Here is a 27,900-nt window from a genome sequence, read left to right as displayed (position 1 = left end):
TGGGACCCAGCTGCACTGACCTTGTCCTACCCTGAAATGTCTTTCTGCTGCAGAGATCCCTGTCTCTGGAGGGGGACTCTGGGCATAAAGGCATGGCCAGTCTTTTATGGACCATGTGATTTAAGTTATAAGTTGACCCTGTCTCAGATGCAGTGTTTCCAGGAACCTTCAGCTACCTATATTTCATACCATCACTGTCCAAAACACCTGACTTTCTCTAAAAACACATCACTATGGAACTTCCACAGCATTTGGGAGCATCCACTCAGCCAGACTGAAGCTTTCCAGTACACCTCCCATAGTTGGATGTGTAGTGGTCTGTACAGATTTGGAGGGCTACAGAACAGCTATTTCCTGGCATTGAAGTGGAATTTGTGCATTTAGTGTCATAAGAACAATCAAGAAAACCCTCTGCCTAAGCACTGTAGGTCTCTGATGATATGCTGGCTAGGAACACTCCTGGAAGCACAAATCAATAAACTCGGTACATTTGGGATGCTGAAACCAGGAATGCCGGCACGCAAATTCCTCCAGCACCTGTTTCAGTGTGCCCAACTCTCTCACTACATTTACCTGCATTTACCTGCTGGAGAACTGTCACCCTGCTGTGGCAGACCAGACCTTTCCCAGGAAGCCAGAAACTCAGGCCAATCTGCTCCACAGAAGGTCTAAAGCATGACTTTTACGTCCCATAGGGTGGGGAAAGAGGGAGAGAAAAGAAAAAAATGGTTTTTATGAGAATGGTAACACATATTTAGCAAAGAGCACATTTTAGTAAGTTCAAGCAGGGGTAGACTGTCTGACATCCTCCACAGTGTCTAAGTCACCAGGCTCAGATGTCTCTGTTGCTTTTCTTTTCCAGGAGCTGACTAACATAAATCACATCAGCTGTGCCAGGAACCCGCAGCAAATCTGAAGATCTCTCAGCCAACAACTCTGACCCTTGGAGTCCTATCATCCTTCTGGTCCCAGAGTCCAGAGCTGCTCAAGCATCAGCTCCCAGGAACACTTCCAAGGAATGGTGGATTTGCTGGCAAAGAACAAGCCGCTTCAAACTGAGGAACTTGGATGCTTTACTGCAAAAACAGCGGGTCAAGTTTAAGGTGAAATTCTTGGCCCCCTGCTTTTGTTTGTGATGATTTTTGTAGGACAAAGCTGCACCCTGCTTTGCATCCCTCCTCTCCCTGTATACCTCACTTGCTGGACACCACCTGCCCAAAGCAGCATTTGTGCTTACATTTGCCATCTGGGATGTGCAAGCAGTTAAAGATCTGTTAGAAAAGAAACACAATTTTGCTTTCTTTATTATTGAGAAATAAAAGACCTCATGTGACTTTGTAGATGACTTAACACATTTATAGACCAGGAAGGAAGTTGAGCTGCACTGCTCGCTTCGCTTTTCAGTGGGGCGGTTGCTGCAAATTCAACTTCATTAGCTCACAGCTCTGCAGAGGGATCAGAAAATGACTGCCCAAACTACCACTGAGCCCCCCAAATGTTGCTTCTTCAACATCAAGACAGCAACAGTTGCTCTAGGGATCTTCCACATGGTAAGTTACAGGATTGAAAGGGGGGACAGGGAGAGCGACACAAGAAAAGAGAGGCAGAGGTGTAATCTTTGCAGAAGGTGTAATTATTGCAGATCACAAGGTTTCCTGACTGTTGACTTTTCTGTGTTCCCAAAAGAGAAAAACCAATTATTTAAGAGGGATGGACAAAAGAAAAGTTGGCATGGGGAGAGCGGGACAGGAAGAAATTTATTGTACAGGGAGGGTTTTTTAACTACTTTTTCCCTGGCTCTACCAATTGGAGCTCATGGAAACTCACTCTGTCTCTTGTTTTTCCCTTGCAGCTTAATGCAGGAGCTCTTACCCATGCAGGGGTGTGTAAGCTTGGCCAGGGCTCAGTATGGCTACCGGGACCTGTTGGTTAGAAACTGGGCAGCACATTGGCAATGGAAACTATAGGAGTGCTGAAACCATGGGTCACTGGAGGGAGGAGGGATTTGGGCCCCGGGCAAGCAAAGGGCGGGTGGGCAAAGCTGCCTCATTTCTCTCTCTACGGGCAGTTGGACACTATATGCACCGGTTTGGTTTCCGTTTGGATCTGTGGCTGTGTTCAGCTGCCAGGCAGCTGGCGTAACTGCTCGTGGGTGGCTGCAGATGGCAGCAAGCAGAGGCAGCAGAGCCTGGAGGGGCATTTCTTCCCCTCCACCCGGTTGCACAGAGGTGCTTTCAGGTGGCTTTAAGTCATACTGAGGATGTGGTTTCTCGCAAGGCAGAGGCACTTAAAATAATCCCATCTGTTGCACTCAGTGTGCACAGTCACAGGTTGGGAGCCTGCAGGGTGATAACTGTTAACGGGGGCTCTTAACCTGCTCCTTGCACAGAAGTGGAGGAAGGGGAGCTGTAGCCTGCAAATACATGCTGGGCATGGCAGCTGTGGCAGCTATGCCACGCATGGGAAGTTCATGCCATGGTCCCCCTCCAGCACCAGCCTGCTTTCCTGGGGCAGCAGGAGCAATCCAAGCTGCCTGAGCAAATCCTCACTGCACCATAGCCCCTTCCTCACTCACACAAAGCCAAGACAGCAGTCTGACATGCTAGTTTAATGGTTTTGACTTCCACGATGCCATGCCTGCATAGATTGGTGGAGGATTCGACTCATGAAATGAAAGGCAAAGAAATCTGGAGATCAGCTTAGTTGCTTTTTTGGATAGTAAGATAAAGGGAAAGCATTCCATGAATGATGGGATTTTATAAACACGCCGGGAGTCAGCAGCACTGTGGGTTGCTGGAGGCAGTGGGCAAGTGGGGTGACTGTGCTTGGGCACAGTGCAGCATCTCTGCACCCCGCTGGCTGGGGGCAAGAGATGGTCCCGTGCCAGCCCACAGCAGAAGAGCAGAGAAACTTGGGTCTACACTGTATCTTCATGCAATGTAACTACCAACATCTTTCCCCTGGCATTACTTGAAAGCCAGGAACTGTAGTGGCATTTCCATGACATATTTTAATCATTTGGGGACCTCAAAGACATTATGAGATCGGTTAAAAGAATCATGCAATTTTATAACCATTTTTGCCTTCTGCTTTTTGAGCATGTAGATTATACTCTGGGCAGGCTACTCCTCTTTTGCCACAAGCTCAAAGCTTATAATCTCAGTGTTCTAAAGAAAAAGAAATTGCTGCATTTCTTGTGCATTCTCATGACCCCAAGACACAAAAATTGAAACGTATCAAAGCTGTGAGTTTGCAGCAAAGCACAAGCAATTTCTGACAACCAATTAAACATATAGCCATCATGGAGGGATAGTCATGAACTGTTTAGAAATGGGACTCTGGTAGGAAGTATACCCAAGATCTGAAGAGGAGCTGGCAAAATTAAAGGTCTGTGCAAAGGTGGGAAACACAAGACTGGGAACTACAACACATTTTCTCCAGAGAGCTACAAGCACACCATGTGACATGAGCTATCTGTTATCAGTGGTGAAACAGAGATACAGAAAATTTTTTTCTTAGCTGGGAGGGTGAATAGTAAAAAAGCCTCCTTTGTCTGTCTTGGAAGTCAGCAAATGCTTTGAACTGAGGCACATTTTTTCTCACAATGTTTCACTGTGATGCCACTAACAACAATAGAAATTCCTGATTTGCACCAGTGTGTGATGGAGGAGAATGAGACACCACCTTTCAGTGTACCAGCACCAGCTGACAGGGAAAACTTAATAACCAGTAACATCATATGAAAGATGTGTTATTTCAAAAAACTCTTGTGGGTCTGTTGAAGACATTAGTTGAGTTTTGAACAGCAAAAGGCAGAGAGCCTTGGAGTAAGCCTTCACAACATTCACAGGAAAGATTTTGCAGAAGACATTCAAAGGTCTACTGAAGGTGGGCAAAAGAAACTGCTTTTTGCAAAATGGCAAAGTCATAAGACAGATGTCCTGAGTCTGTCCCAAAGTCCAGCAGGCTCCCAGCCTATCTCCAACAGCAGCCAGCAGCAGCTGCTTAGAGAAGTTATTGGAAGCAGGACAGGTACCAAGTGATCCCTGCCCTGTGCATCCTCTGCAGTCAGTAGGTCAGAGACGTCTTCAGCTTGAGGTTACATGAAAACTATTATGATTACTAGCTGTTGTGTTAATAATCTCCAGCTCTGTTCTGCTCTCATTTTCTTTTCTAACATTTCTTTTCCATGTTTGACAAATTCTAGGGTAACAGGGCTCTCTGTGAGAAGCTGTTTCATACACAGTCTTTTTTTATCGCTGTGAATGTTATCCCTCTCCTGACTGTTAGTAGAGACAGGGTTCAAATCAGAAATCATGTGTGGCATACTTAGTTGTAGTTTATACCTTATCCTATATAAATAAAAGGATAGGCATCTGCAACAAAACACTTAGAATCTCTGCATTGCTAACTAAAAGAGGATAATGAACTGATCCTGGGCCCTGAAGCCAAGCGATGCTGCCTGGCTTGGAGTCAGCCCCTTCTGGAGCAGATTGGTCTTGAAGAAAAGTGGTTGGAGTGGTTCAAACCAAAGCCAGGGAGCAAGCTAAGTATGGCAGTATAGGCAATCAGGGGTCTGGTGCTGGAGCTATGCATTGACCCTTTTTAATGTGGGACAAGTCTGCACTGAGTGTGAATGTGACTCTGAGATAATTTTTAAAATAGACTTGCACATCACCCACAGCATGTCCTAAGCACATTCATAGGAAAGGACTTAGCAGTAATAACTCCACCTGATATTTTAATGAGGACCAAACTCTCACATCGCAGTCAAAGCCACCTGCATGTGTCCTCTTTCTGCTCTTCCAGGGCATAATTTGTCTTCAACCTGCACCTGACAGATCACAAGCAACATGAACTCAGCATGGGATCTCACCATGCTTTTGGAGCGGATGCTGCAGAGCCACTGCTGGGTCCTTGCTCTGCTCTCCCTCTGCCCACATTGGTAGTCCCCAGTGCCAGGGCTGCCTGGGTATGAAGCAGCCCCGTTTCTCTAAATGGCAGCTCTTGTGCAGTTCAACCACCATTGCAGTGACCAGCTGGATGTGGCTGGTGGTCAGGAGGGTTTGGGGTCACCCTCTGAAACTTCGTGGTGCATCACTGCAAAGCCCGAATAATGATTACCATAAGATATGCATAAGCATGATGTACAAGATCAATGCAGGCCATGTGGTACCAGGGAGCATTAGCAACTAATATGCAGCCTGGGTTTAGACTAAAGAGACAGAGATGCTCTTGAAGACCAGGTTTGATCCAGTAAAGGATATGGGGAATGGGCAGGGTCAGCCTGAGGCCTCAGGTCTTCAACCCTGCTGCTGCTGGCCCCTGACAGGGTAACCATCATTGTGATACCAGAGCCTGCAACTCCCCAAGTCCCTGCGGGTCCCACCGTGTCTGTACCTACCATATCATCTCAGTGGGTTTCTTTTACATAGAACCCCCTGGAAAGCAGTTTAATTTTCAGAGAAGGTTGTTTTCTCTTGCTTCTTTAAGAGATAACACAGAATAGCAACCATTTTTTCCCTACCTCTTCTCCATCTTTTTGATCATGTAGCTACAGCTGGGCAGAGGGAGGGAAAAAGAAAAAGGGATTTATAACTCAGCAGTGACTTGGATGATTTGCTACATCAATACTGTTGGTTTGTATCAGTATAAATTATTGCTGTGGGTCCTAGTGATGAATCATAGTGATGCTGGGTGATAGTAACGCCATCAAACACAAGCTCTCAGGCTTTGTGGCGATGTCTTGTCCTTCTATAAATTAGATTTGTCTCACTGCTGATCTTTCCATAGACAGTTGAAATAAATTGTGCACATTCTCAAACAATCAGGGAAGGAGAAGGAGGGGAACAAGGAGGGGACAGAGTTGTGTGATTAGCAAAGCTTCACTGGGTGTTGTGAGGTGACTTGCAGGTGACTTTCAAAGAAAGCATGGAGGAATTTGTCCTTCTGCTCATCGGCTCCTCCTGGGCATGAACAGACCTCAAGTTATTTGACGTTAGCTTCAAGAACAAGGCTGGAAAGTTGTCTCTGTGCATACAACATGGGCAGAAAACCTGCAATCCATTTGCTACTAGTCCTTGATTAGAGCCAAAGGAGGTCTTAGAAAGCAGCATGTCTGTACCTTGGTCTGGCCTCAGTCGCAGATGAGTTCTCTTTGGCAGCTCTTTAACTCAAGGAGCAAAGTCTCATCTCTGGGACCTTCACCAGGTCCAGTCCTCACTGGTGGACATGACTTGTGTTGGTACAGAGCTGCGATTCGTCACGCTTTCAGCAGGCTGTGGCTGACCCAAGATGTTCAGCAGACCCTGTGCTGCTCCCTTGTCCTCCTGGAGCATCTCTGTTGCAGAAACAAGACGGGGAGATAGAGGCAGCAGGAAGGAAAAGATAAAATGTTTTGAAAGGAAACCAGATGGGAGCTAAAAACACTCCTCACTTCATCCTATCCTGCCACAACAACTACTTTTAAATTAAAGTAAGAAAAGGTGAGGCTCTGAAAGTACAGTGTTTGTTTGTGGTGGTATTTGCCTTCAAAATGAAGGGTGTCACCTGTTTGCGTGCACCGCTGTCAGAAACCTTCTCAGCACCCCAAGGCGTTGTCAGAGCAGGATGTCACTGTCCCAAATGACGCCGGTTCATTGTGGCTTCAAGCTCTTCTTGCAGAAACACTGTGTGTGAAAAAAAACCAAAGGAGCAGCCGTCAAACCATGGCCATGTGCATAAAGATAAATTATTTGGAAATTAGTCAAGCTGCACATATTTCAGAAAAAAAGGCACATGACACAATCTCTAACAGCAGTTTAACCCTACTGCAGCTGCAGCAAAATTATTCACCAGGGAATAGGGGCTGCATGTGTCATGCTGTTAATATTCTGCCTTGCAAGACACCCCCAATTTAGCTGCCTTGATTTAATGACTGGCTCTACCTCAGTCCTACACTATTTGGCTAAGTCACTTAATTTCCTGGTGTTACAGATCTTTTTTCCAAGAAATTTGAAGGATTCCTTTTAAATGGAGGCAGCAACAAGATGAGAGGTGTTGTCCTGGTTTTGGCTGGAATAAAGTTAATTTTCTTCCTAGTAGCTGGTATAGTGCTGTGTTTGGCATTTAGGATGAGAATAATGTTGGTAACACACTGATGTTTTAGTTGTTGCTAAGCAGTGTTTATACTAAGTCAAGGACTTTTCAGCTTCTCATACTGCCCTGCCAGCAGAGGCTGGGGGTGCACAAGAAGTCGGAAGGGGACACTGCCAGGACAGCTGACCCAAACGAGCCAAAGGGGTATTCCATACCATGTGACGTCATACCCAGTATATAAACTGGGGAGAGTTGGCTGGGGGACACTGGAGCTTGGGGTCAGCAGGTGGTGAGCAACTGTATTGTGCATCACTTGTTTTATATATTCTATTATTATTGTTATTACTTTCCCTTCCTTTTCTGTCCTATTAAACTGTCTTTATCTCAACCTGTTGAGCTTTACTGTTTTTTTTTCCCCCTGATTCTCTCCCCCATCCCACTGGGTCGGGGGGTAGTGAGCAAGCAGCTGTGTGGTGCTTAATTGACAGCTGGGGTTAAACCATGATAGGTGCCCTCCAAAAGTTGCAGCTGTAGGAGATAAAAAGAAGGGCTGGCTGGTAGAGGGGTTGGGAGACTGTAGTACACTATGAGCTGTGAACTGAGTGCTGGGAGGTGAAATTTCCTATTTTAATCCCGCCTCTCTCCTGTTGTGACATAGCAATAAGAAAAGGAACTGGATGTCTGTCTGAGCAGTCCTGGCTGTCTGAAATGAGAACCTTTTGGTTTCTTCTGGAGCTGAAAGGTGAATCATGAGTGAGAATATATACAGGCTTGCTGAGCAAGGGGTGGTGGGCAGACACTACATCAATCTTCCTCTACCTTTTTCTCAAATTGTGGCAAGCAGCCCATTGTAGACATTTCATCACCTTGTATGTATATTCTTTACAGGAATAAATGAGATTGTCATGTGCCAGGCAGCACCATGTCAAAGCCAAAGTCAGGTAATAGAGAGGTTTCCTGGTCCTCACATGGCACTTGTGATGGAGAGCCAAGAGAAAGGCCCAGAGTTCTTCGTCTGTTTTATCACATTGCAGTGCAGTGGCTTGTTCTTTCTATGCAAAAGTCCTTTTAAATGGAAGTTTAAACCAACTTTCATTTTAAAAGTCTCTCCTTAATCTTTCAGGTTGGGCTTGGGTTTTCTATCTGATGTGTATTTATTCTGTGTGGCTGTGATTTGTCTGGTTGTGTGGCTCATTTCAAGGAAACCAGGGCCTCTTTTGCTCTACTGTTCCCCTCTTTGATAGATATTAGAGATTGTTCTTCATACTGAAGTTTAGCCTCTGGCTCTGCTCTGGTTGTAAATCCATCTGGGATGGGAGCATTTGGGATTTTATATCCTGCTTTCACTCACTGGTCTTTCAAGAATGAAACAGATATTTAGAGCTCGGGTCATCCATTTTGCTCAGGACCCCTTTTAACAGCAACCTGAAAAAAGCAATTTCTTCCTATATTTCCCATGTTGACATTTGAGGGGTGTGATCAACAGCAGCAATAAGGGAAATGAAATCTCTTCAGGAGCATGTACATGGAACCTCTCAGCCAAATTAGGGCACTTGAAGTCAGCATGTGATTTTCATGTGTAGTTAGTTAAGAGATGCTTTACATCCCAGGGGAGACTGTGAGATGTAAAGAAACTTCAGATTAATGCAATTTCATCCTTGACAAGGTTCAGTGCTTCTATGGGACTTCAAATGCTGTTACATTAAACTGAATTGATGTTAACTTTCTTGTGTCCCCATGTAATGAGATCTAGATATTTCTCCTTTTCCTACCAGGCTCATGAACAAATTGCAAAGTTCATTTTCTGCATGACAAAAACTGAAAAAAAGCAGTGTGACTTATGTAGCTGTTGAACAACCTGATATCAGACAGGCCAGGGAAAAATATGACACACCCTTTCTTCCAACTCAGACTCTGGACAGTATTTTAAATTCTGAGGCAAGACTCATGGTAGGACACAGGGTCCCAGTCCCCACTGCAGCAAGAGTGTGGCTTGATGGATGCTCACTCTAGAAGCAAAGGGTTCTGGGGGATGGGCTACAGCTCTTCTGGAAACTGCGCTTGCAGCTTGTGGCACAGAAAGTTGATGAACTTGGATTTGAAACAGTTTCCAGGTCTGCTGCAGCTAACGCACAGACAGTGGGAGAGTCTGCATTCAGTTCCTGTCTCTGCTGCAGGGCATCCCTCCCAGCCACACTTCCCCATTTCTGGGGCAATGCAAAGTCTTTCTTTCCAAGCCTCTTTGTTTTGTTTGCTTGCAATGACAGGCCTAGCACATCTGTTACTCCTGCCTGAACTCTGTCTGGATCTCGTATGGCACCTCCAGCCATTGCTCTGCAAAAGACAAAAAATATTATCTCTTCTGCTCACTGAACAGTTAGGTTTGCCTCATCTCCCTGCAGTTGCTGGTTTTGTGCTGTTTCCCATACACAAAGTTTGCAAACACAAATGCAGACCACAACAGTTCCGGTTCCTCCTTGCCTGCATCACTTCTTTAAGTTGTTGTTGAAATGAAAGGCTGCTATAGCTATTGTGGAAAAGTTGTTTCAGCTCTGTGGTACCCAAGCTGTGTTCATCTTGGTGGCAGATACAAACTTGCTTCCTGCATCAGTGTGTGGTTCAGATGCACAGACAGAAGTTGTGCAGTCCAGATAAAATGGCTTCTCTCATTTACCTCTTCATGACAACCTCTTTTTTTGTTGACAGTGCTTTTGTTGATGGCTCCTGTCCCTGGTATTCTGCAGAATGGTTGCTCCCAATGGTGGACCTGGTGTTGGTGGGGTAAAGATGGAGAGTCATATTGGACACGTTTCTCCATTTTTTGCATACCTCAGGATTTTCTCTCCCGCAGACTCTGTTCCCATGTCTCTGAGGAAAAAATGCCCAGGGAATAATGGTCCATCCATTTCTCCTGGTCTGACAACTACTTTCTGCTCTCAGGCAGTGCCCTGTTGTTCTGGCAGGAGGTCCTCCTGGACAGGGGTAAAGCTCAAGCAGAGAAGAAGTAGCAGCTCTTTGCACAGTAGCAGAGAGATCAGAGAGCTTGTCCAGATCACTGATCAGACAGTGAGACGCAGCTGCAGGGTGACAAACCTGTGTTTCCTGCATCTTTGGGGAATGTAACAGCAGGCTTCCTCCCCAGCCACCCACACTGTTAAGCCAATTTAAAAAAAATACAGTACACACTATGCTGCTTTTGGAAAGTGCAGCTGTAGGTATAGGACTGGCAGACCATGCTGTGCTCCAGCTTGCTACACCCTCTAAATGCACAAGAAATGAAAAGACATACCAAGCATGAGGGAGGACAGCAGAGATCGGAGAATGAGGAAGAAAGTGATGAACAAGATGCATGGTGCAGTCAGAAATGTGCCATCTCACTATACAGTGCTGAAACTGTCAGTAAGGTGATGAAGGAGCAATAAATGTCATCACAGTAGTCCTTTACCCCAAGAAGTGTTATTTGCTCTGACAACAGTGTGGGCAGTGACTGATGCTCTGTAGTGGCCTTGGACTTCTTGTTCTCAGATCCACAACAAGTTTGGTCCCCTTGGCATACACTGTCTATAGCATACGCATTGGCAGGGTGGGATTGTCCCCAGGAGGGGTGTGGTGGGGTGTCTGGTCTTGTGGCTACTCATTTCCTGGTTTTACTTGCACAGAAATACCCTGGACTTGCTGTCTGAGGTGCTCCAAGGCAAGGTCTCCAGCCTTATGGAGGTCTTCTGCAGCCCTTGACTGTCCAGTGCCCCACATGCAACAGGAGTTCTCCCTAACCTGGGGGTTAGAAATTGATTTTTCACTGCAGATCATAAGTGTTTGGATATAGAAGTTCAGTGCTAGGACTGAGACCACAGGTCTAGACCTCACTCCATCTCACAGCTTGCTAAACTCAGAATGGAATGAACCCTGGAGTCTGGGGTTTGATAGTCCGATTTGGAAACTTGGAGAAAATAATTTTAGTTCAATGTGAAAAAAAGCACATTTGGAGATTTTTCCCAAGTAAATAAAAGGACAATGATGTTTTTGTCAATGAAGTACTATAGCTAGACTTACAGAGAGATCTTTATTCTTTTTGTGTTTCTTTTATACTTTAAAATGCTATTGTTACATTGCAATTTCAAAATGTAAAGCCAGGACTTTCTGGGTAAAAAATGTTGAAACAAAACTCATTAACTTTCTAATTTCTTCATCCTCTTTCAGAAGCTGGCAGAAAAAGACAGTAAACTGAAACCATTAATAAACTGATAACTTTTGCTTCAATATTTACTTGTACAGGACTTTAAACCCTTCATAACTGTGTCACTTGGATACCCATCCTGCACTTAGGACTGTGGCCATTGCATGCTCCCTGGAAGCAAATTTGTTGACAGGAAGTTGGCCCAAGGCCCACTGAATTGTCTTTTGCTTTTGTTCTCCTAGGTTATGAGTGTTTTGCTGCTGATTGAGTACTCACTGGAGGTAGCAAGCGGGAAAGGCTTTTGCAAAGACCTGGACAAGGATTACTACAGAATTGGTAGGTCACCGAGATGCTGGAAAGCAGCAATGGTCTGTGGGGTTGAGAAGGAGCCCAAGGTCCTGCGTTGGTCCCTCTTTCTTTTTCATCAAAGAAAATTGGAAAGTGGTATTCAGAGCAGATGGGCCAAAAGCTCAGACCCAGAGACAAAATTTAGGCTTTAAAGATTTGGATTTTGGTTTAGGCCATGACTGTGTTGGCTTTTTGGGGACCAGTGTGGAGCCCAGAGAAGTTGTCTTTATTTCAGGGGATCAGGCCCTCAGCCCAAACTCTCCAGTAGCCTCGTACTCCTCCAGCCTTCCCAATCCCTCTGCAATACATTTTGCATTAATCTGACAATCCTGTTTTCCCCTTCTCTTTCTTTTCACCAACTGTAGACCATTTAAGCCTTACACACACTGTTGACTTCCTTCATGTGTTGGGCGTTTTCCAGGAAAATACTGAAGTGTCTGACCAGCCTCTCAATGGACCTAGTCTGGCCCGTGACCTCAGGGTCCCAGAGTGGGGAGAAATTGCAGCCCCACACTACATCCCATGGGTGTGTGGGCTACCTGACATTGCCACCAACACCCTGCCCTCTATGCCATGGAGCCATCCTCTTCTCATCATCCATCATGCTGTGCAGGGGGTCTCCTACCACACAGCTGAAGGCACTTCAGAGGGCCACACCAGCCCACCTCCCTTTCCCCCCTGTCCGTTTGGCCCCCATCCCCAGATTTTCCCAACCCCTGGTGTTTTTGCAGAACATTCGTTGTCTGGAAGAGCAGCCAGGCTGCTTCATATACCACAAATAGTGACAAGCATCATATTCATCATGGATGAATGACTTCCTGCTGCTTGATCTTGGAAGGATCTAGCTTAGCTTTCAGAGACCTGGGAGCTACCTCATGTGGGGTGCCATTTAAAAGAAAGTAACTCCCCTAACTTCAAATATTATTTAACCAGGTTAATTACACATGAAGCTGCTTGCAAGCAACAAACAGAGGGTGCTTTTTCCTTTTCTTAGTTGTGGTTAAAACCACAACTTGAGATAACCCTTCTCTGCTGTGTGCAGAAAGATGGAAACCAGGATTTCACACCGTGCATTGTCTCTCTCTGCAAAGAAGGCTCATAGTCAGAGAAAAATGCTATTCACAGCAGCAAGGACTTGCCTGTTTCCTGCTTTTCCAGTGTGTCCTTCCCCAGGCTCCAAGCACACACAGGGAGGCCCCTTGTAAGTGGAGGAAAAGGAAACAAAGTACAGCAGATTCCTGCGCATCCCAAACTCGCTTGTCCCTGGGGTAGGAGTCATAGTGGAAAGCATCAAAACAGGCATAGTCACCGTCTGGGTGAAGTTACTGCTAACAGATGGGTTCACATCTTTCAAAAGAGGCCATCTGGGTTTTAGGAGGCACACTGTGATCCACCAAGGCTGTTTTGAAAGGCATCAATAGTGAATGGAAAATGGAAATTTGGGTAAGTCCTGCTGATAGGAGACCGAGCAAGGGTCTGCTGTCATGGTTCACATCTTTCACACAGGGCATTATTTCCAAAGTAGTCCAGTCTGGGTGGGTTGGAGGCTACTTTGCTTAGCTGTGGTCCACAGAGGTCCCTCTGCAGCTGTGACTCAACACCCGACGTAGACTTGCCTGATGACTGTTTTGGAAAATGCTTTCTGCAGAGATTTCCCACTAGAGCAACACACAATACATGGAACAGGCTCTAAAACCCGACTGTTTTCCGGGTGGCTGGGATCAGCAAAACATAGGTAGGAGAATCCATTTTTCCATTTCTGTGATACATGTTTCTAGTTTTAATTTTACACATGAAAAGTGAAGAACATGATGCAAGTGTGACTGACCTTAAGGTCTTCCTCCCTTTTTTGGGTTTGGTTTTTTTTTTGTTGATTTTTTGTTTTGTTTTGATGTACCTGGCTTGGACATGGGCATAGTTGGAAATAATTTTTCCTGATGGTGGAGTATGCACATGCATTTTGACTAATACAGTGATCTGAACTGCTGAAAACTGAACATGGTATTTGCAGATCAGAGTACTTTCCCACAGACACAGTTATGTAAAAATGACAATTGTTTTTCATTATTTTTTTCAGAAAGATCATCCAAGGCCAATAATTTTTACTTTTCCTCAAGTATCCAAGTAAAATATTCTTTAAAGAAAAATAAACAAATCATTGAGAGAGATTTTTCAGATAATTTCCATACGAAACCATTATATGCTTTCTAAGCAAGACATACATTTCTGCAAATCTGGAGGGTTTTCTTTAAGAATAGAACCGTTCTGAGTGAAATTGGCCCCATTTTTAACAACCTCCCCTCTTCCCACACAATCAAAATGACAGGTCTTCCCCCTCCCCCCTCTTCCACTGCCTCCTACACAAAAAGGAACATTTCATAATGAAATCCCCAGCACTTCCACTTGGCTTCTCTTCCCAAGCATTTCAAAGGACTGTGCTTGGGAGATTGTGTTTTCTGATTATAGTTGGAATAAACACAGTGCAACCCTTCTATTTCCAGAAACTAGCAGGGAAGCGATACAGCAAAGCAGTACAAAAAGTTCAATTTTACTTCAAAACCCAGATGGAAGAGTTGGAGAACAATTTGGGGAGAGGTTCTGTCGATGCCCTCAGCATCTGCTGCTCTATTTGTAGATCCTGCCAGATTAAAGCACGTCTCAGAATATATAATGCTAACACTGTAGTCATGGATCAAGAATATAAATAAGGCAAGGTTTATGGAAAAATGCTTTTCACACGATATAGTAGGAAAAAAATACATATAGGAGTTTTTATAAAAAATCCGCCAAGATTTCTCAGCAGTATGTTTTGCTGCCTTAAAAAGAGGGTATGGGATGGGCCTTGACTTCCACAGGTATGGTCAGGGAAGGGAAGGAAAATTGGAATTGTTGTAGGTTTTTGTGATTGACAGGGTAATGAGAAGGGTGACTGGGTCAGCTGCCCTTAGAAGAGGGATGCTCTGTCCCTTGCAGCCTGCTACCCCGTGCTGTCTTGGTTTACAAGATGCCATAGGCAGCACAGGACTGAAAGCACTCCTCTGAAATTTGCTTTTCAATGAAAGTTGACCAAGAAATTAATATAAGACCTACTGAAAATGTTGGATTAAAAAGGGAAGAAGACTCAGGTTCTTCTTTGTCTTTGGGAGCCTTGAAGATGATTTTCCCACCCCTAGTCAATGGGTCAATGCCAAGGATGTTGGTTAAAGTAGATCTAAATTTACTACCAAGCTAACGTTTAAGAAATAACACAAGATTAATTTGGCCAGGCAGAGGGAACAGGAGACAAACTTTGCTGCATGCTGATTTGGGGCATTCAGTTGCAATTTGGAAGAATTAGGTTCTCATGTCTATGCTCTATCTCATGTACAGCAGAAATTTGGATGAGCATTTCCCATACAGCCTCCCCCGTTTTCAGTCTAATAGAAATCTCATCCTGGAGCTGAGAAGCCTTCCTAGCAAAAGATGTCTTGGTAGTGCTTCAAACCCGAAAGCATATGAGCTTTGGCAGACTAGCTTTTCCTGCTGGAAAAATAAAACAAAAAAGCAATCCCCCCAAAACATTTCAGTTAAAACCTCCTTGCCAGTTCTAAGCTGCTAACATGAATAGTTTTCTGCCTTGAAAAGATTACACTCCACTGCTTGCCATAGGTCAGATCTTTAGGATGTCTTCAGTTCATGCCTGTGTACAGTCTGATTCTTAATCAATTTTATTTTTCATTACTGACTATGAAAATTGAGGCTGTGGACAAACTACAACTGGAAAAGTTGTTTCAATTTCTGTGCAGTTAGCCAAGAAAAATACCTCAGTTATGCCTGAAGACCTGTGTGCACAGTGTATACCATATCCTATGCATACCATTTCCTATGTAAAAAATATTCCCTCTTTCTCTGATGAGAAGTGAATCCAGCTAAAGGGAGTGGGAGGCTTCTTCCCCCTGCTGGTCTTGCCCATAGTTTGAACGTGGCTGTCCAGAAACAGCTCCCTGCAGCTTATCAGCAACACCAAATCAGACACTGCCGTCCTTGACAATCTGTGAATGCAACTGTTAAACCACAGTTTTATGAGCCCTATTTGTATTTTCCATGCCAGTTTATTGGGCCATAAAATAAAAAGGGGTTTCTCTGCATTCATGAGAAATATTAGGACTCATTCAATGTCCCTCCTGGCTACATTCAGGGCAAAAACCCTAATGTGAAGTTAATAAAAAATAGACATTTGGCAAATAAATGCTCTCTCTTCGTGTTAGATTGGTGGGGGGTTTTGGTACTACTTACTAGCATTGCAAATACCTAGTGCAGCTCTGCAGAGTTCCCCCAGTCTGGTTATACCACCTCCACAAGGAAAAATCACATTTACTTCACAGCATATATATATTACTTCTCATTAAATTCCCTGGGATCTCTGGGACACCCAGGTAGTCTCTGAGAATTTGAGTAAGAAAAAGCATAAGAAAGAGCATGTTTATTTATTTGCTGCTGCTGTTTATTCCTGTATGCTTTTGGAAAAATGTGCACCTCAAAGGAGGCAAGCTCTCGCCACACTCTCTGCCAGCAATAAAGTACCACTGCCAGCATGGAGGTGGTTGTGGAACTGAAAAATTCTTGTAGGTAGGATATTCTAGGGCTATAGGAGTGAAGCAGACTTTGTGAGGAGCAACATTTCTTCCCTAACTGATCTTATAATCATCAGATCAGAGCAAAAGTAAGGTGGATCTCTGGAGGTCTCCAGTCAAACCTCCTGCCTGAAAGAGGGCTGACTCCGAAGATGGGGCAGCTTGCTCAGGGCTTTGTCCAGTTGAGGTTTCCAGACTCCCCAAAATTAGAATTCCACAACCTCTCTGCACCCCTGTTCAAGACTGCATCACTTATTGTAAGATTTTTCTTCCTTTTATCTGGCATTTTCTATATTGTCACAGTTGCTTCTTGTCTTGCAGCAACAGCCCTCAAAGAGCCAATGCACCTTCTACAGGGACAAACCCTGTTATTCACTGAATACTCCGGTGCTTTTTAAGGTGCTGTAGGGAAAACAGGTTATTCCTCAGACAGGCACCCAGATGAACAAGCAGGAGGAACAGAGAGAAAACCGTGGAATGATGCCCCTGTGTTTGAGATTATACAGGTGCTCAAGCTTGGTTCAAGATACCTAAATTTTGTCATTTTCTGAGGGGTTTTAAGTACAAAAGAGACAAACATTCATCCTACAAAGGCCAACTAAGCATGAAAGCAAATACTGAAGAAACTTAAAAATTAACGTCTTATATTTTTGGACAACAGATGCTGGGCATGGAAAGAGCCTGTTAGTCACAGTAATCCGGTCTCTAGGGTCTGCCATGGCTGCAGGTGCCTCAAGCTCTAGGGATCCCCAGGGATATACTGCTGGTTCTGGAAGGTAACTTGCCAGCCTGTCAGCCCTTACAAAGTATTCCAGGTGGCATTTGGCCTCTCTATAATGTGTGCCACATTCCCATCTCATGGAGGGTTTGCACAGACAGGGCTAAGAGCCAGCAGCTACCACTATCTAAGGGGGTCACTCCTTTAGCCCATCTGCTAAATGTTCTCCCACAAAGGAAGAAGCCATTTTGTTTAAGTAAAATTTTTGATTACTGAGATCAAATCCATTGGTACTGAAATGTCCCTGGAACAGAAAGATCTGCTGCCAGCAGAAAGGATGACTATATTTGCTGTGAACAAATAGGAGGCAGACAGTGAGTGGAAAGTTGTTTTGGTTTTCCTTTTCTTTCCGTCCCTTTGTGTCTGTAGGGTTGTGGGCTTTTTGTTTCTTTGTTATTTTGTTTAGGGGGTTTTTGATCTAGGTTCCGCTTGAAAAATTCAGCTGGGTTCTGCCGGCAATTAGCCTGCAGAAGCAACGGCCAGTTGCCCAATTAATTAGTGAGCCTGCCGAGAGAGCTGGAGCATGAGACCGTGTAGAAAGACGCAGAAAAACACAGCTGTCTTGAATCCGAGGAAACACCGTGCTAAAGAGATAAATCCTCTCTGGGGCAAACTTCTGATGGTTGGTTCTGGGAGGAAAATCAGGGAAAATGGCTTCAGGCAGTTTGGAGTTTAATGGGACTGGGACTGCCTCCTTTTATGGCTGTTCTTAGAAAGGCTGAGCCTGTCATCTTTGTTAAACTCTTTTCTGTTTTAAGTTTATGCTGTCCTTGTGTTAATCTTTGGTTCTTTGTGCACCAGATCAGAGTCTTGTCTCTACTCCCCTGCTTCAGAAAGGTGGGTTTGGTTTTTCGATTTGGAGCTTAGGCTCCTCCCATGACCCTTGTGAGCTGCAAAGCTGTGAGCAGCCTCTTCTGCAGTAAAGCCCTTTCTCCATTGCCCTCTCTGTTCTTGTTCAGGCTTTGCTGGATTTGGGTTTTCTTTCTTTGCTGTTTCCTAAGACTTCTTCCTCTTCAGCATTTCAATTCTCATTACTTTGTGGTAAACAGATCCTGCATTTGTTTTTTTAAGCAGGTTATAAGTAAAAGCTATTTTCTTGGTTTGTGCTATCAAAACTTTTTTCCTGATGTAAGTTAAGTGTTTGTTGGATACTTTCAATCACTCCCTTAGATCTTGGATGTCTGACACCTCCATGTGCAGCAACTCATGTAGTGCTGCTCCCTCTCTTGAGATAAGCCATTCTTGCTTCTTTGAGGGATGATGCAGCCTCCTCAAAGGGCTTTTCTCTTTGAGCCCCAGAAAGGAAGAGGCTTCTCATCCTCAGGGAATGAAGTACTGGTCAGAGCTTCTTTTCAGACTAAAGGTTCCTCATCAGCAGATCTCATTTCTAGAGGAGACTCAAGCATGTTGCTAATTCTTGAGAAGACAGTAAGGGAAGTTAAAATATCTTTTAGGTTGCCCAGAGAAGTTGTGACTGCCCCATCCCTGAAAGTGTTCTAAGCCAGGTTGGATGGGGCTTTGAGCAACCTGGTCTAGTGGAAGGTGTCCCTACCCATGTCAGGGGGGTTGGAACTAGGTGACCTTTCAGGTCCCTTCCAACCCAAACCATTCTATGATTTTGTATCAATGCATTTAAATTAAATAAAGTGTACTCTCTGCTAGCCTAGTACAGATGTAAGGAACATGGCTGTTGGTGCCACCTGCCCTTGCTGCTAGATGTGGTTCAGCCCAGCTGTCAGGCAGGTCCTCTAAAACCCTGGGAAGGCTCCAGAGCTTCTCATTATCATCTTTGGTCCTTTCTTCAAGTGGCATTCACCCATACCCACATCGCTTAGCAGAGCCTGGAGGCAGTACTTGACAGTTTGCATACGCTGTAGCTGCTGCATCTAATGGGCGCCCATCTCCTGCCAGCTGTCGTGGGCAGCACTGGGTGGTAGGTCTGCCCTTCTCCAGCATGGCTCTCCCTTTGACTTGGGCTGACTGTTTGTATTTGCTCCCTCCAAGAGAGGAACTAACTGGCCAAATTATGATATAGCTGTGACTGCTCTGCTGCAAATGTTTTGTTGCTGTAAACAACAGTGTTGGTGGTGTCTACCTGAAGAAGAGGGATGAGTTTCTCTGCCTCAATAGCTTTGTAAATTACTTTATTATAGTTATTATTATTTTATTATAAAATATTATTTTATTGTCAGCAAAGCTAGGAAGTGAGTAAAGGACACTTTGGTATATGTCCAAGCACTGAAATGCTCCCCCACCCACTAAAAATGTAATGTGGTACCAAAGCTATAGGCAAACACTCAAGCTAGGGGAGATGGAGGGGCATTTTCATGGTGAAAAAATGGGTAATATAGGGCAGTGAAGGATTTCAGAACAGCTGGAACATATCAGGGATCCAACAGGCTAAAGCACAATTTCTAGGTTTTTTTATGAAAGCAAGTGAAGGGGGTAATGGAAAAAATAGGCTTAGACACTAGATTTATTTAATAGCCATGGAATAAACCAGGCAGTTGGCAGGGGGGAAAGCGAACCAGTAATCAAACATTTCTGAAATTAAAAGTTTGGCTCTTTCCTAATAAATTTAAGTCCTTTATTCAAGCACTTGGGAGTTAGAGACCCCAAATAGACTGTTGATATTTTAAACTCAGGTAAAGCAATAAGAAAGAAATCAGAGAGTGAGTTGGAGGAGGCACTGTAAAAGACTGTACAGTATGCAGAGGCAGATAAAGAAAGTAGCAGTGTTTTTTTCTTTGGAGTGAGCTGTCTTTTTTTTTTAGAAGCAAACCAACTTTTCAAAAAACCTCACGCTGTCTAGACTGCTATGAAGACCAAATGTCCATACTGTACAGTGCAAGCAAGGCTTTGGTAGTCATCATCAGGGCAGCCTGCAATACCAGGAGGGAAAATTGCTTCCTGGGAACTGTTCAGAAGGAAGCTACATGTTTGTAAGAGATCACCTTTCTGCACCCAAAACAGCTGACATTATTTTCAACCCTGTAGGTAGAATTGTCTCATGTTGTTCACCTCACATATTTATTTTTAATGTGTATGTTGCATCCTACAGCTACAGAGAGTGGAGGTGAGATATTTCACTGTGAAACTGTAGTCCATACCGGTGGTGTGTGGCTAAAACTCCTGCTTCTTGTCTGCTTGCAAATCTTGCAGACCTTTCACCAGATTTCACTGCTGGTTGCTTTACCAATTTTTTACTTTTGAATCTCAAAATAATTTCCAACTCAGACTTATTAATCACTAGCTAAAAGCACTCTGCCTTTGTTTCTACTTCATTTTACCTTAATATTGTAGCCTAGGATATTTAAAACTGCAGCCTGGGCAATAAAGTTTTTTGGCTCCCATGTGCCTGAGCTGACAGTCTGCTCAACGTGGTGGCTAAAGAAACAGAAGCTTCAAAGACAGATGAAAAAGTGCGTGTAGAAAGGGAAAAGAGGGTTACCTTCCAGCTGCGTGGCATTCATTCCCCCACATACACAACTCTTTCTGCCAGGTTATCACACTTTAACTCTTCCTTAGAGGTATGATTGATTTGGGACATTCAGCTCCAGCTTTTAGTAATGTGGTAATTACTTTTATTACTTTTAGCTGATGTCATCACCAGTTTCCTGTTGATCGTCATGCTGTTCATCATCAGCTTCAACCTCCTTCTTGGTGTGGTAAAGGTATGTTCTCCACAAATGACATTTAGCTGCTGGCTGAGGCGTCTCTGAGTTGGGAGGTACTAGAGGAGGGGACTAGAGGATGCTCAGTGAAAATGCTGAAGTGTGATCAAAAAAGCAGATAAATGTCTCTGCTCTCTTACAGAGGGGGAAGGCGGCTGGTTTGCAGTCACAGGCTCATCTGCAAGGCTGCTAACTGTCAGATTTACCAAATCTGGGTGGCATTTCCATCAAGACTATTTTTCATGTTAAGGAATGGAAATGTTACGATTTGGAAATATTGTTTTATTGCCTCCTTTCCTTGCTCTTTTGCAAGTCAGATCCTGGAGGGGAACTGTAACTCCTCTATTACACTGGTGATTCATTTCCCATTTTAGGGGAAGAAATGACCATACGTTGGTGTCATTACCCAGCTTTCTCTGTAATTGTAAACTTTGGGGACAGCTGAATGATGGGATCAAGTGCCAAAGTCACATAGTGAAAATTCACAGAAACTTTCCAAGGGAGTGAAAAAAATCAACGTTGATGCCCTTCATTTTTTCTGAATCAATTCTCACCACAGTATGTGGAGTTAGATGCAGAAATTCCAGGAAAGTATTTATGCTTGGAGTACCTTAATATATGTCCTTTCCGGTATTGATAGCTGGTCTCATTGTCCCATTCAGAATAGAAATAACTGGCATCGCTTTTCTTTCTCAGAAGAGGGAACGTCTCCTGATACCATTCCTTGCTCTACAAGTCATGGACTTTCTCCTTAGCCTCCTAACAATGTTCAGTTCCTACATACAAGTCCCAGCAATCATTTCTGTGTCCTCCCTTAGCCACACGGTAGGTAACAGCTCACTTCTGGGTTGGTCTTCTCCGTTCTCTATGAGATGGAGGTGGATGCATAATGTGGGAATAAAGGATCGTTATCTGGGCCACAGTTCTTCATGGCAAGGTAGTCTCTATACTGGCTGGAGACAAGATACAATCCTTGGGGGCTAGAGGGTGCATAAGGAAAACTAGTGACAGCTGGGACATTGTTTAGTTTCCCATGTCTGGGAATCTTTCTGTTGCTTTTATTTTCTGTCTCATGGCTTTGGGGAGGTTGTTCTGGGTATGGCCGTGCTAGGAGGGGTTTGCTGGAGATAAGCTAGAAATATCACTGCTCCAGCTAGAGGCCTTTTCTGTGGAGCTTCTATAAATCAGCCCAACAAGAAGGTTTGCTCATAATTTTGGCTAGTATAAGTGAATTAAATAGCTTAGGCTGTCAATGTGAACAAAGCACAGGCTCTGTGTAAAACATGGAAAATCTATAGAAGTGACGCAGTCTTGTAATCATAATCACATTCCTGTTCCCTGCCCTTCTTGCAGCAGGGATACTCTAAGATCCCTTTCCTGGCTCTGCAGCTGCTGGACTTCTGCCTGAGTATTCTCACCCTCTGCAGCTCTTACATGGAGGTTCCCACCTATCTCAGCCTCAAGTCTTCAGACAATGGGGTAGGTTATGAACAAACTCAACTGACTTTTCATACCGGAATCCCTATGAAGTTTCTTTCAGTGGCTGTTAAGACAGGGTAAACTTTCTCTGATCTCTATAGTATACCCAGAATTGCTCTGTTTGATGACAAAAGAGGATTTTCCATATGTTCTTACCAACACAATGTTCTTGATTGGCAGCTTGCCTATGCATGTGTTTCTTAAAAGTACACCTTGTTTTTCTTGTAAGAATCTTATAGATGCAAATTGCAGAGCAAAATGATTTGGATAGAGCCTGCCTGCATGCGTTGAAAATGCATCAACTTTTCATCTTTATTAAACAGTCATACTTTTAGCTCTCATTTAAATAGTCTTCTGAAAATCTTTGCCAAAGGGCTGTAAACAGTAGGAGATAAAAAATATCCCATACTCTTTCTGATGAGGAGAGGAAGGTGGCCTGTCCCACCTTTCTGAGAGGCAGGCTGAGAAACTAGCTGAGATGTCCACCACTTTGTGTGACCCTGATAGAGGGAACAAGCATTTATGACTGAGACCTTCTCTCTCTTTTCACAGGGCTTTTTGCCAACCCTGGAGAAGTTACCAACAGAGGAATATGCCAAGGTGATGGTCACCTTCACCATTGCATTCATTGCTGTCCTCTTCTTGAAGGTAAATGGCTGCAGGGTCTGGTGAGGCTGAAATGAAGTCCTCTTGCCTGGAGGATAGGAGGAACTGGGTTTACTTCTCTCTCAAATCTACCAGGGCATTGGAAAGCCTTGTTGGTCTCTCCCTGGGCATAACAGGAGTTATGCCTCTGCATAGTGTCTGAGACAGGTTTAATATTCAAATCACTGGGTTTATGCTTCTGCAGATGTGAGTTATAAAGCAAAATCTCTCTTATATCCAGAAACTACTACTGCCCATTCATGTTTAGAAGGATAAGATGTTTGAAAACAAATATAGGAAACTCTTCTGCTATTGTGTGCCAAAATAAATTAGATCATTAAGCAGCAGGTTAGATCTTCCACTTGGGTAAGTCGCTGTATCTGCACTGATGTAAGCAGAGTTATGCACACTGATACCCTGAAATTTAATTAAAACCCATGAGCTGCTAAATCCTGCTTACATCTCAGAAAACTCCACTGTGAGATAGTTTTTATTCTTCTTGCTTCAATGGATCAGAGAACAGGTTTTTCACTGGGGGGTTTCAGACCAGCTAAGAAAACCAGATCTTCCCAGGTACTTGGGCAGAGTCTGCCACAGTGAAAAATGCTACTTGTTAGTTGGAAAGCATTTTTTTATTCAGACTCTTCCCAGGTGGCCAGACAAGCCAGTGTGGAGTAGAGCGTCTTGTATGATTGCACTGCAGACATGACTTTAGCATATCTCTTAATATTTGCATAAACTGCGCAATAGGAGTGGAGATAACCCTGAAACCCAGCTGGCAGTGTGGGTCTTCAGCAGAAATCTCACTGACCTAGCAAATGGGTTGATTTGAATTTTCCACAGGGTTAGCTACAAGACTGCTTAACTTGCAATGACTTCTTGCGCTGGAGTTTGTAGGAGGAGGGATGGGGGCGAGGATAATTAAAAAAACAACAGACAGGCACAAGTACTCCTTGGTCTACTAAACTCCCCAAACCAAGTTATAAGGATCCCATCCTTTAAACTCAGTGACAACCCCTCCCCTCCTCCATGTGTAGCAAAACCATTTTCATGAGAGAGTTCCTTCCAAGTGATAAAGATCTGATGAGGGACGTGGCAAAAACATGAAATATTTTAGACCTAAAAAGGCCATTTGCCCAATCTCAGTTTCAATTCACTGAATGCCCACACCAAGGTAGTATCTAAATATGTTGGACTAGCCCAGGACCTTTTAGCATAAATTGACTTGCTTAATGACCCATCACAAGCATTTATTGCTTTTACACTAAAATGTTGTTTCTGTGCATTCGGTGCTGTTTGCCTGCCAACTTGCAATTACTGTCTCCAAATAGTTATCTGCATCCCACACCATAGCATAATTCAGCTAAAAGGTAGTCTGTCAGATGGAGAAGAGATGGAGCACCTGACTCACTGAACACCTCTGCCAGTGACCTCATATGAGACCTGCAAGACTTTGCTCACCCTTTTAGCAGGAAAGATTTCTCTGACAATGCTCAGGGGATGGTAACACTCCTCTCCCTCCTTTCTCTCATATAACACCACCCTTTGCAGGGAGCATGTCCTGTTGCAACATGGAAGTCTCTCCATGCAATTTCATAGCTTCTTACGAGTGCGGTGGCTGGTTGTATGTTTACTTGTAGAGCCCCAGTGGTGATATTAGTTCTTCAAGTCTAAGTTCCTTGGAGATGCAAAGTATTCAAATGACAGAGTGAGTGAAGGGGTGATGCTCACATAGCACCATTAGAGCAGTCTCCATTGCTGATCTGTGTATCCATGAGTAATCTTTCTCTCACCTCAGTATCATAAAGTCATCCCCCTCCACCACCACGGTGATAATGCAGAAACCAAGGGGAATAAAACATTTCTGATGGGAAATGAAAGAAAGGGTTTAACATAATTACTTCTGAAGTAACTCACTTTCTGGCCTCTAGGACAAGCTTCCTATCCACTTATTATGTCAACAGCTGCCAGAGAAGTTTTCTCTCTCCAGTTCAGTGTGGAGAAGGGTATATCCTACAGTGACTCTTGAGTGTTTTGAGTTAGCCAGTAATGGGATGATCCCAAGGTCACTGGCTGCCTTTACATAAGCTGTGTGTACTAATGTATTCTGCTCAAACCTGCTTTTGCTTGCAGCAGTCTTAACTGAAGTCAACTTCATTGAATTCGGTGCAGATATTGGGTTGGCACTGCAGCAAACTCTTACAGAATCAAAATCAAAGAAAGGATTTTTTTGTTGTATGATTTTTTTTGGGGGGGGGGCAGTTCTTTCATGGATGGGGGGTTTGTACCGTTTATATGATGGCTTCAGTGTCTTGCATGTTTGCTTTCTGTATGAAGAGGCTTTTGGAAGGAAGTTTTTTGCAGTATTCACTAAAGGTGGTCAAAGTTTGGATTTACCTCCTCATCTCTGGAAATTTGTTTGAGAGATGGATTCCTTCAATGGAGATACTTCATTCCTTGTTTTCGTTCTTTGTCTTGGCTTTGTGTCAAGAAAAACAGTCCTCATTGTTCTTAGGAAATCCTAAGCTCATGGCTTGTTCTCAGGGCATATAACTCCCTATGTTTCTTTGAAAATGCCAACTGTTTTTAAAGTAGGCTCTTAAGCCAATAAAAATAAGAGGCACACGACTTTGCCTCGCTGCACAGAGTAGGGAAAATATTTATTTAATATGGTATGTTTCACAGGCCCTGCTTATTTTCTTGTGCCACAATCCGTCAATCGATCCATTTTTCTCAGAAAAGCTCTATTTATTGCATCTTGTAACTCTGTGAGGTGCAAAGCAGTCTTGTCAGAAAAGTGTAACTATTGCAAGTATAGGATTTTGTTGAATGAACTGACCTTTCAGGTCAGTCCTACTTGACCAGGAAGCCTTGGATCTCTGGGTGGTGAATGTTGTGCCCATGGTGCTTTTCTGAGACAGCCAAACTTTGTAGCCTGCTCAGAAAAATAACATGAAAGACATGCTTTCCTTTCCTACCTGATGACATTGCACTCTCAGTGGTCTGAAGCATGTGCCTTTATATTCAATGGTATTACTAGTCCTATTGACTTCCCACACGAGTGTCCTGTTCCAAATAGATGGAGTTGTCACCTTTCTAGTGAAGGATCAAGAGAGACGGATTTAAGGCCCTGGGACATATGGTCCCAGACTTCTACTTCCAAAGAAGAGAGTAGAACAACAGCAGGCTGGTGGCACAAATGGAAATGCTCTGTTGACTTGCAATGCAATGGCAGACTTCCCTTTCCCTTTCCTTTTCAGGCCTATATGTTCAAATGTGTCCTGAGCTGCTTTAAGTATATTAAAGCTAGCAAGAGAGAGGAGGTGAAAGTCGACCCACAAGCAGTCGAAAAGGTGAGTAAAGACTGCTTCAGATTTACACCGTGAAAAGGCATGGTTTAGACTGACGAGATGCATAATGATCCCTACTTTTGCTTCTCTGGTGGTCTGAGAGATAGTTTGACCCTTCAAATGTGCATTAACAAGTACTAATAATCAGTTTCCAATTATATTATATTCCTTTAACTTTACTTTTGTATAAAAACTTTCTAAGTCAATGGTACCTGCAAGGAACCTGAAACTCAACCTTCAGGCAAAGCAGAAAATGGGAATATATCACTTGTATTATCTGTTCCAGATATTTTTTTAATTTCAGTTGAACTCTGATTCCTGTGCCTAATAATGCTACCCCTGTTTAAAATTAAGTTTGTCTTCACCCTTCACTGGTTCAATATCTGAGAGATTTAGTGCACTGCACTTCACCTTAACAGCTTGCTAAATAATGAATATCAATGTCCTCCCTTAGATTACTGATGATCTCTTTAATAGTAGCATCCAGCTGCTCTGACACAATGGAAAGATATTGAAGACCTTCCAAAAATAAGAGATACTGTAAAGATGGATGAGAAGTAAAGAGGAAGAACATGGAATGCTAAGTGTTGGCTTTTGTCTTGTTGAAACTTGGCAAATATGATGAGCCTTGTCTTGCCAGTAGTGTGTGCCCCTGCTGTGCATGCATCATGGGCCTCTGCAATGATCTGAGCTTAGCTTCTTTGCTTAGGCAATGAGGCTTATATTCTGGACGTTAAAGAGCCTTGGTCTTTTTATTGCAACCATGCTTTGGGAGAAGTAGGTAGGACTGGCAGCAAAGTGGTTCATAAAGTGCTGCTGACCTCTAACACTTCTGGATTCCTGCCCTTTATGTCTTACAGCCCATGTGGTTCTTTTACCCTGCTTTGAACTAGGTAGAGAAACACATCCAAGATCAAATCCATTTGAAATTCTTCATGTGATCCCCAAAGTATAACTAATGGTCTTCTCTTTCAGGCTGTGCTGCCATCGTACGAGGAAGCCTTAGAGTTGCCTTCCAAGGAATCTCCACCACCCTATGTAGCAATCTAAGCTGCACTCATGGAGAGAAGATGATGTGTATTGCTGTTGGTGCCTCTTACCCCTTCTCTCAAATAGTCAGCCTCATTGAGAAGTCTTTACTTTATAGCAGTATCATGCTTTTTACAATCCACCTTGCTTTATGAGCCTACAAAGAGTAATGGTGAACCACTGGAGTTGGCGCCTTGTTCTACACTGGCAGTTTTGACTTGGTACTACCAAGCTGCAGGGCTAATTTTAATAAACTTGGCACCAGGCACCACAGAGGTTCCCATCACTGGCCTCTGACATCTGGCTAATGTGAAGTGTAGGCACTGGCCTGAATCCCTTGTCAGGCTTGCTTTATGCCAGCAAGATGCTGTTTCTCATCTGTCTCACATCTAACTCAGCAGCTGAGACATTTAGAAAGTGGAATGGGAGGAAAATGGGCAAGAACCTTTTCACTGAGATAGTCCCACCCTGAAGCTATGCTAACTAGCACCTTTTAATGAGAACTGTACAGGAAAGGAATCAGCAATATAATGAAAATTTCAAATGAACTATGATGCAGCTCTCATCCTGTCAGTTTATGGTGATGATTAATAGTGTGTACTCCAGAATATACAACATGCTGGAATTGTCACAGCTCTGCCATTTTATACCTGAGCGTTTGCATTTTTTTTGCTTTTAGTGTGACTTGAAAGATGAGTTTCAATTAAAAAAAATGTTAATGGCTTCAATA

At 43.7% G+C, this 27,900-nt stretch overlaps 1 protein-coding gene across 2 annotated transcripts; it reads left to right on the top strand.

The window, feature by feature from the left end:
- Nucleotides 1–1,365: 1,365 nt before the first annotated feature.
- LAPTM5 (lysosomal protein transmembrane 5) lies at nucleotides 1,366–27,900 on the top strand. 2 transcript variants are annotated; one of them, XM_049820981.1, is made up of 8 exons: nucleotides 1,366–1,550; nucleotides 11,497–11,590; nucleotides 20,591–20,667; nucleotides 21,364–21,492; nucleotides 22,024–22,146; nucleotides 22,699–22,794; nucleotides 26,052–26,144; nucleotides 27,117–27,900. In XM_049820981.1, exons 1-8 carry the CDS (start codon nucleotides 1,464–1,466, stop codon nucleotides 27,189–27,191), a joined length of 774 nt encoding a protein of 257 aa, XP_049676938.1. In that variant the 5' UTR covers nucleotides 1,366–1,463; the 3' UTR covers nucleotides 27,192–27,900. The 2 variants fall into 2 exon arrangements, with proteins under 2 accessions (XP_049676938.1, XP_049676937.1); XM_049820980.1 differs by having other exon boundaries at nucleotides 1,368–1,550; nucleotides 22,021–22,146.

The sequence above is a fragment of the Accipiter gentilis genome, chromosome 17 (genome assembly GCF_929443795.1).
Source record: "Accipiter gentilis chromosome 17, bAccGen1.1, whole genome shotgun sequence".
Taxonomy (NCBI): domain Eukaryota; kingdom Metazoa; phylum Chordata; class Aves; order Accipitriformes; family Accipitridae; genus Astur; species Astur gentilis.
This window is presented reverse-complemented; position numbering and strand designations above follow the sequence as displayed.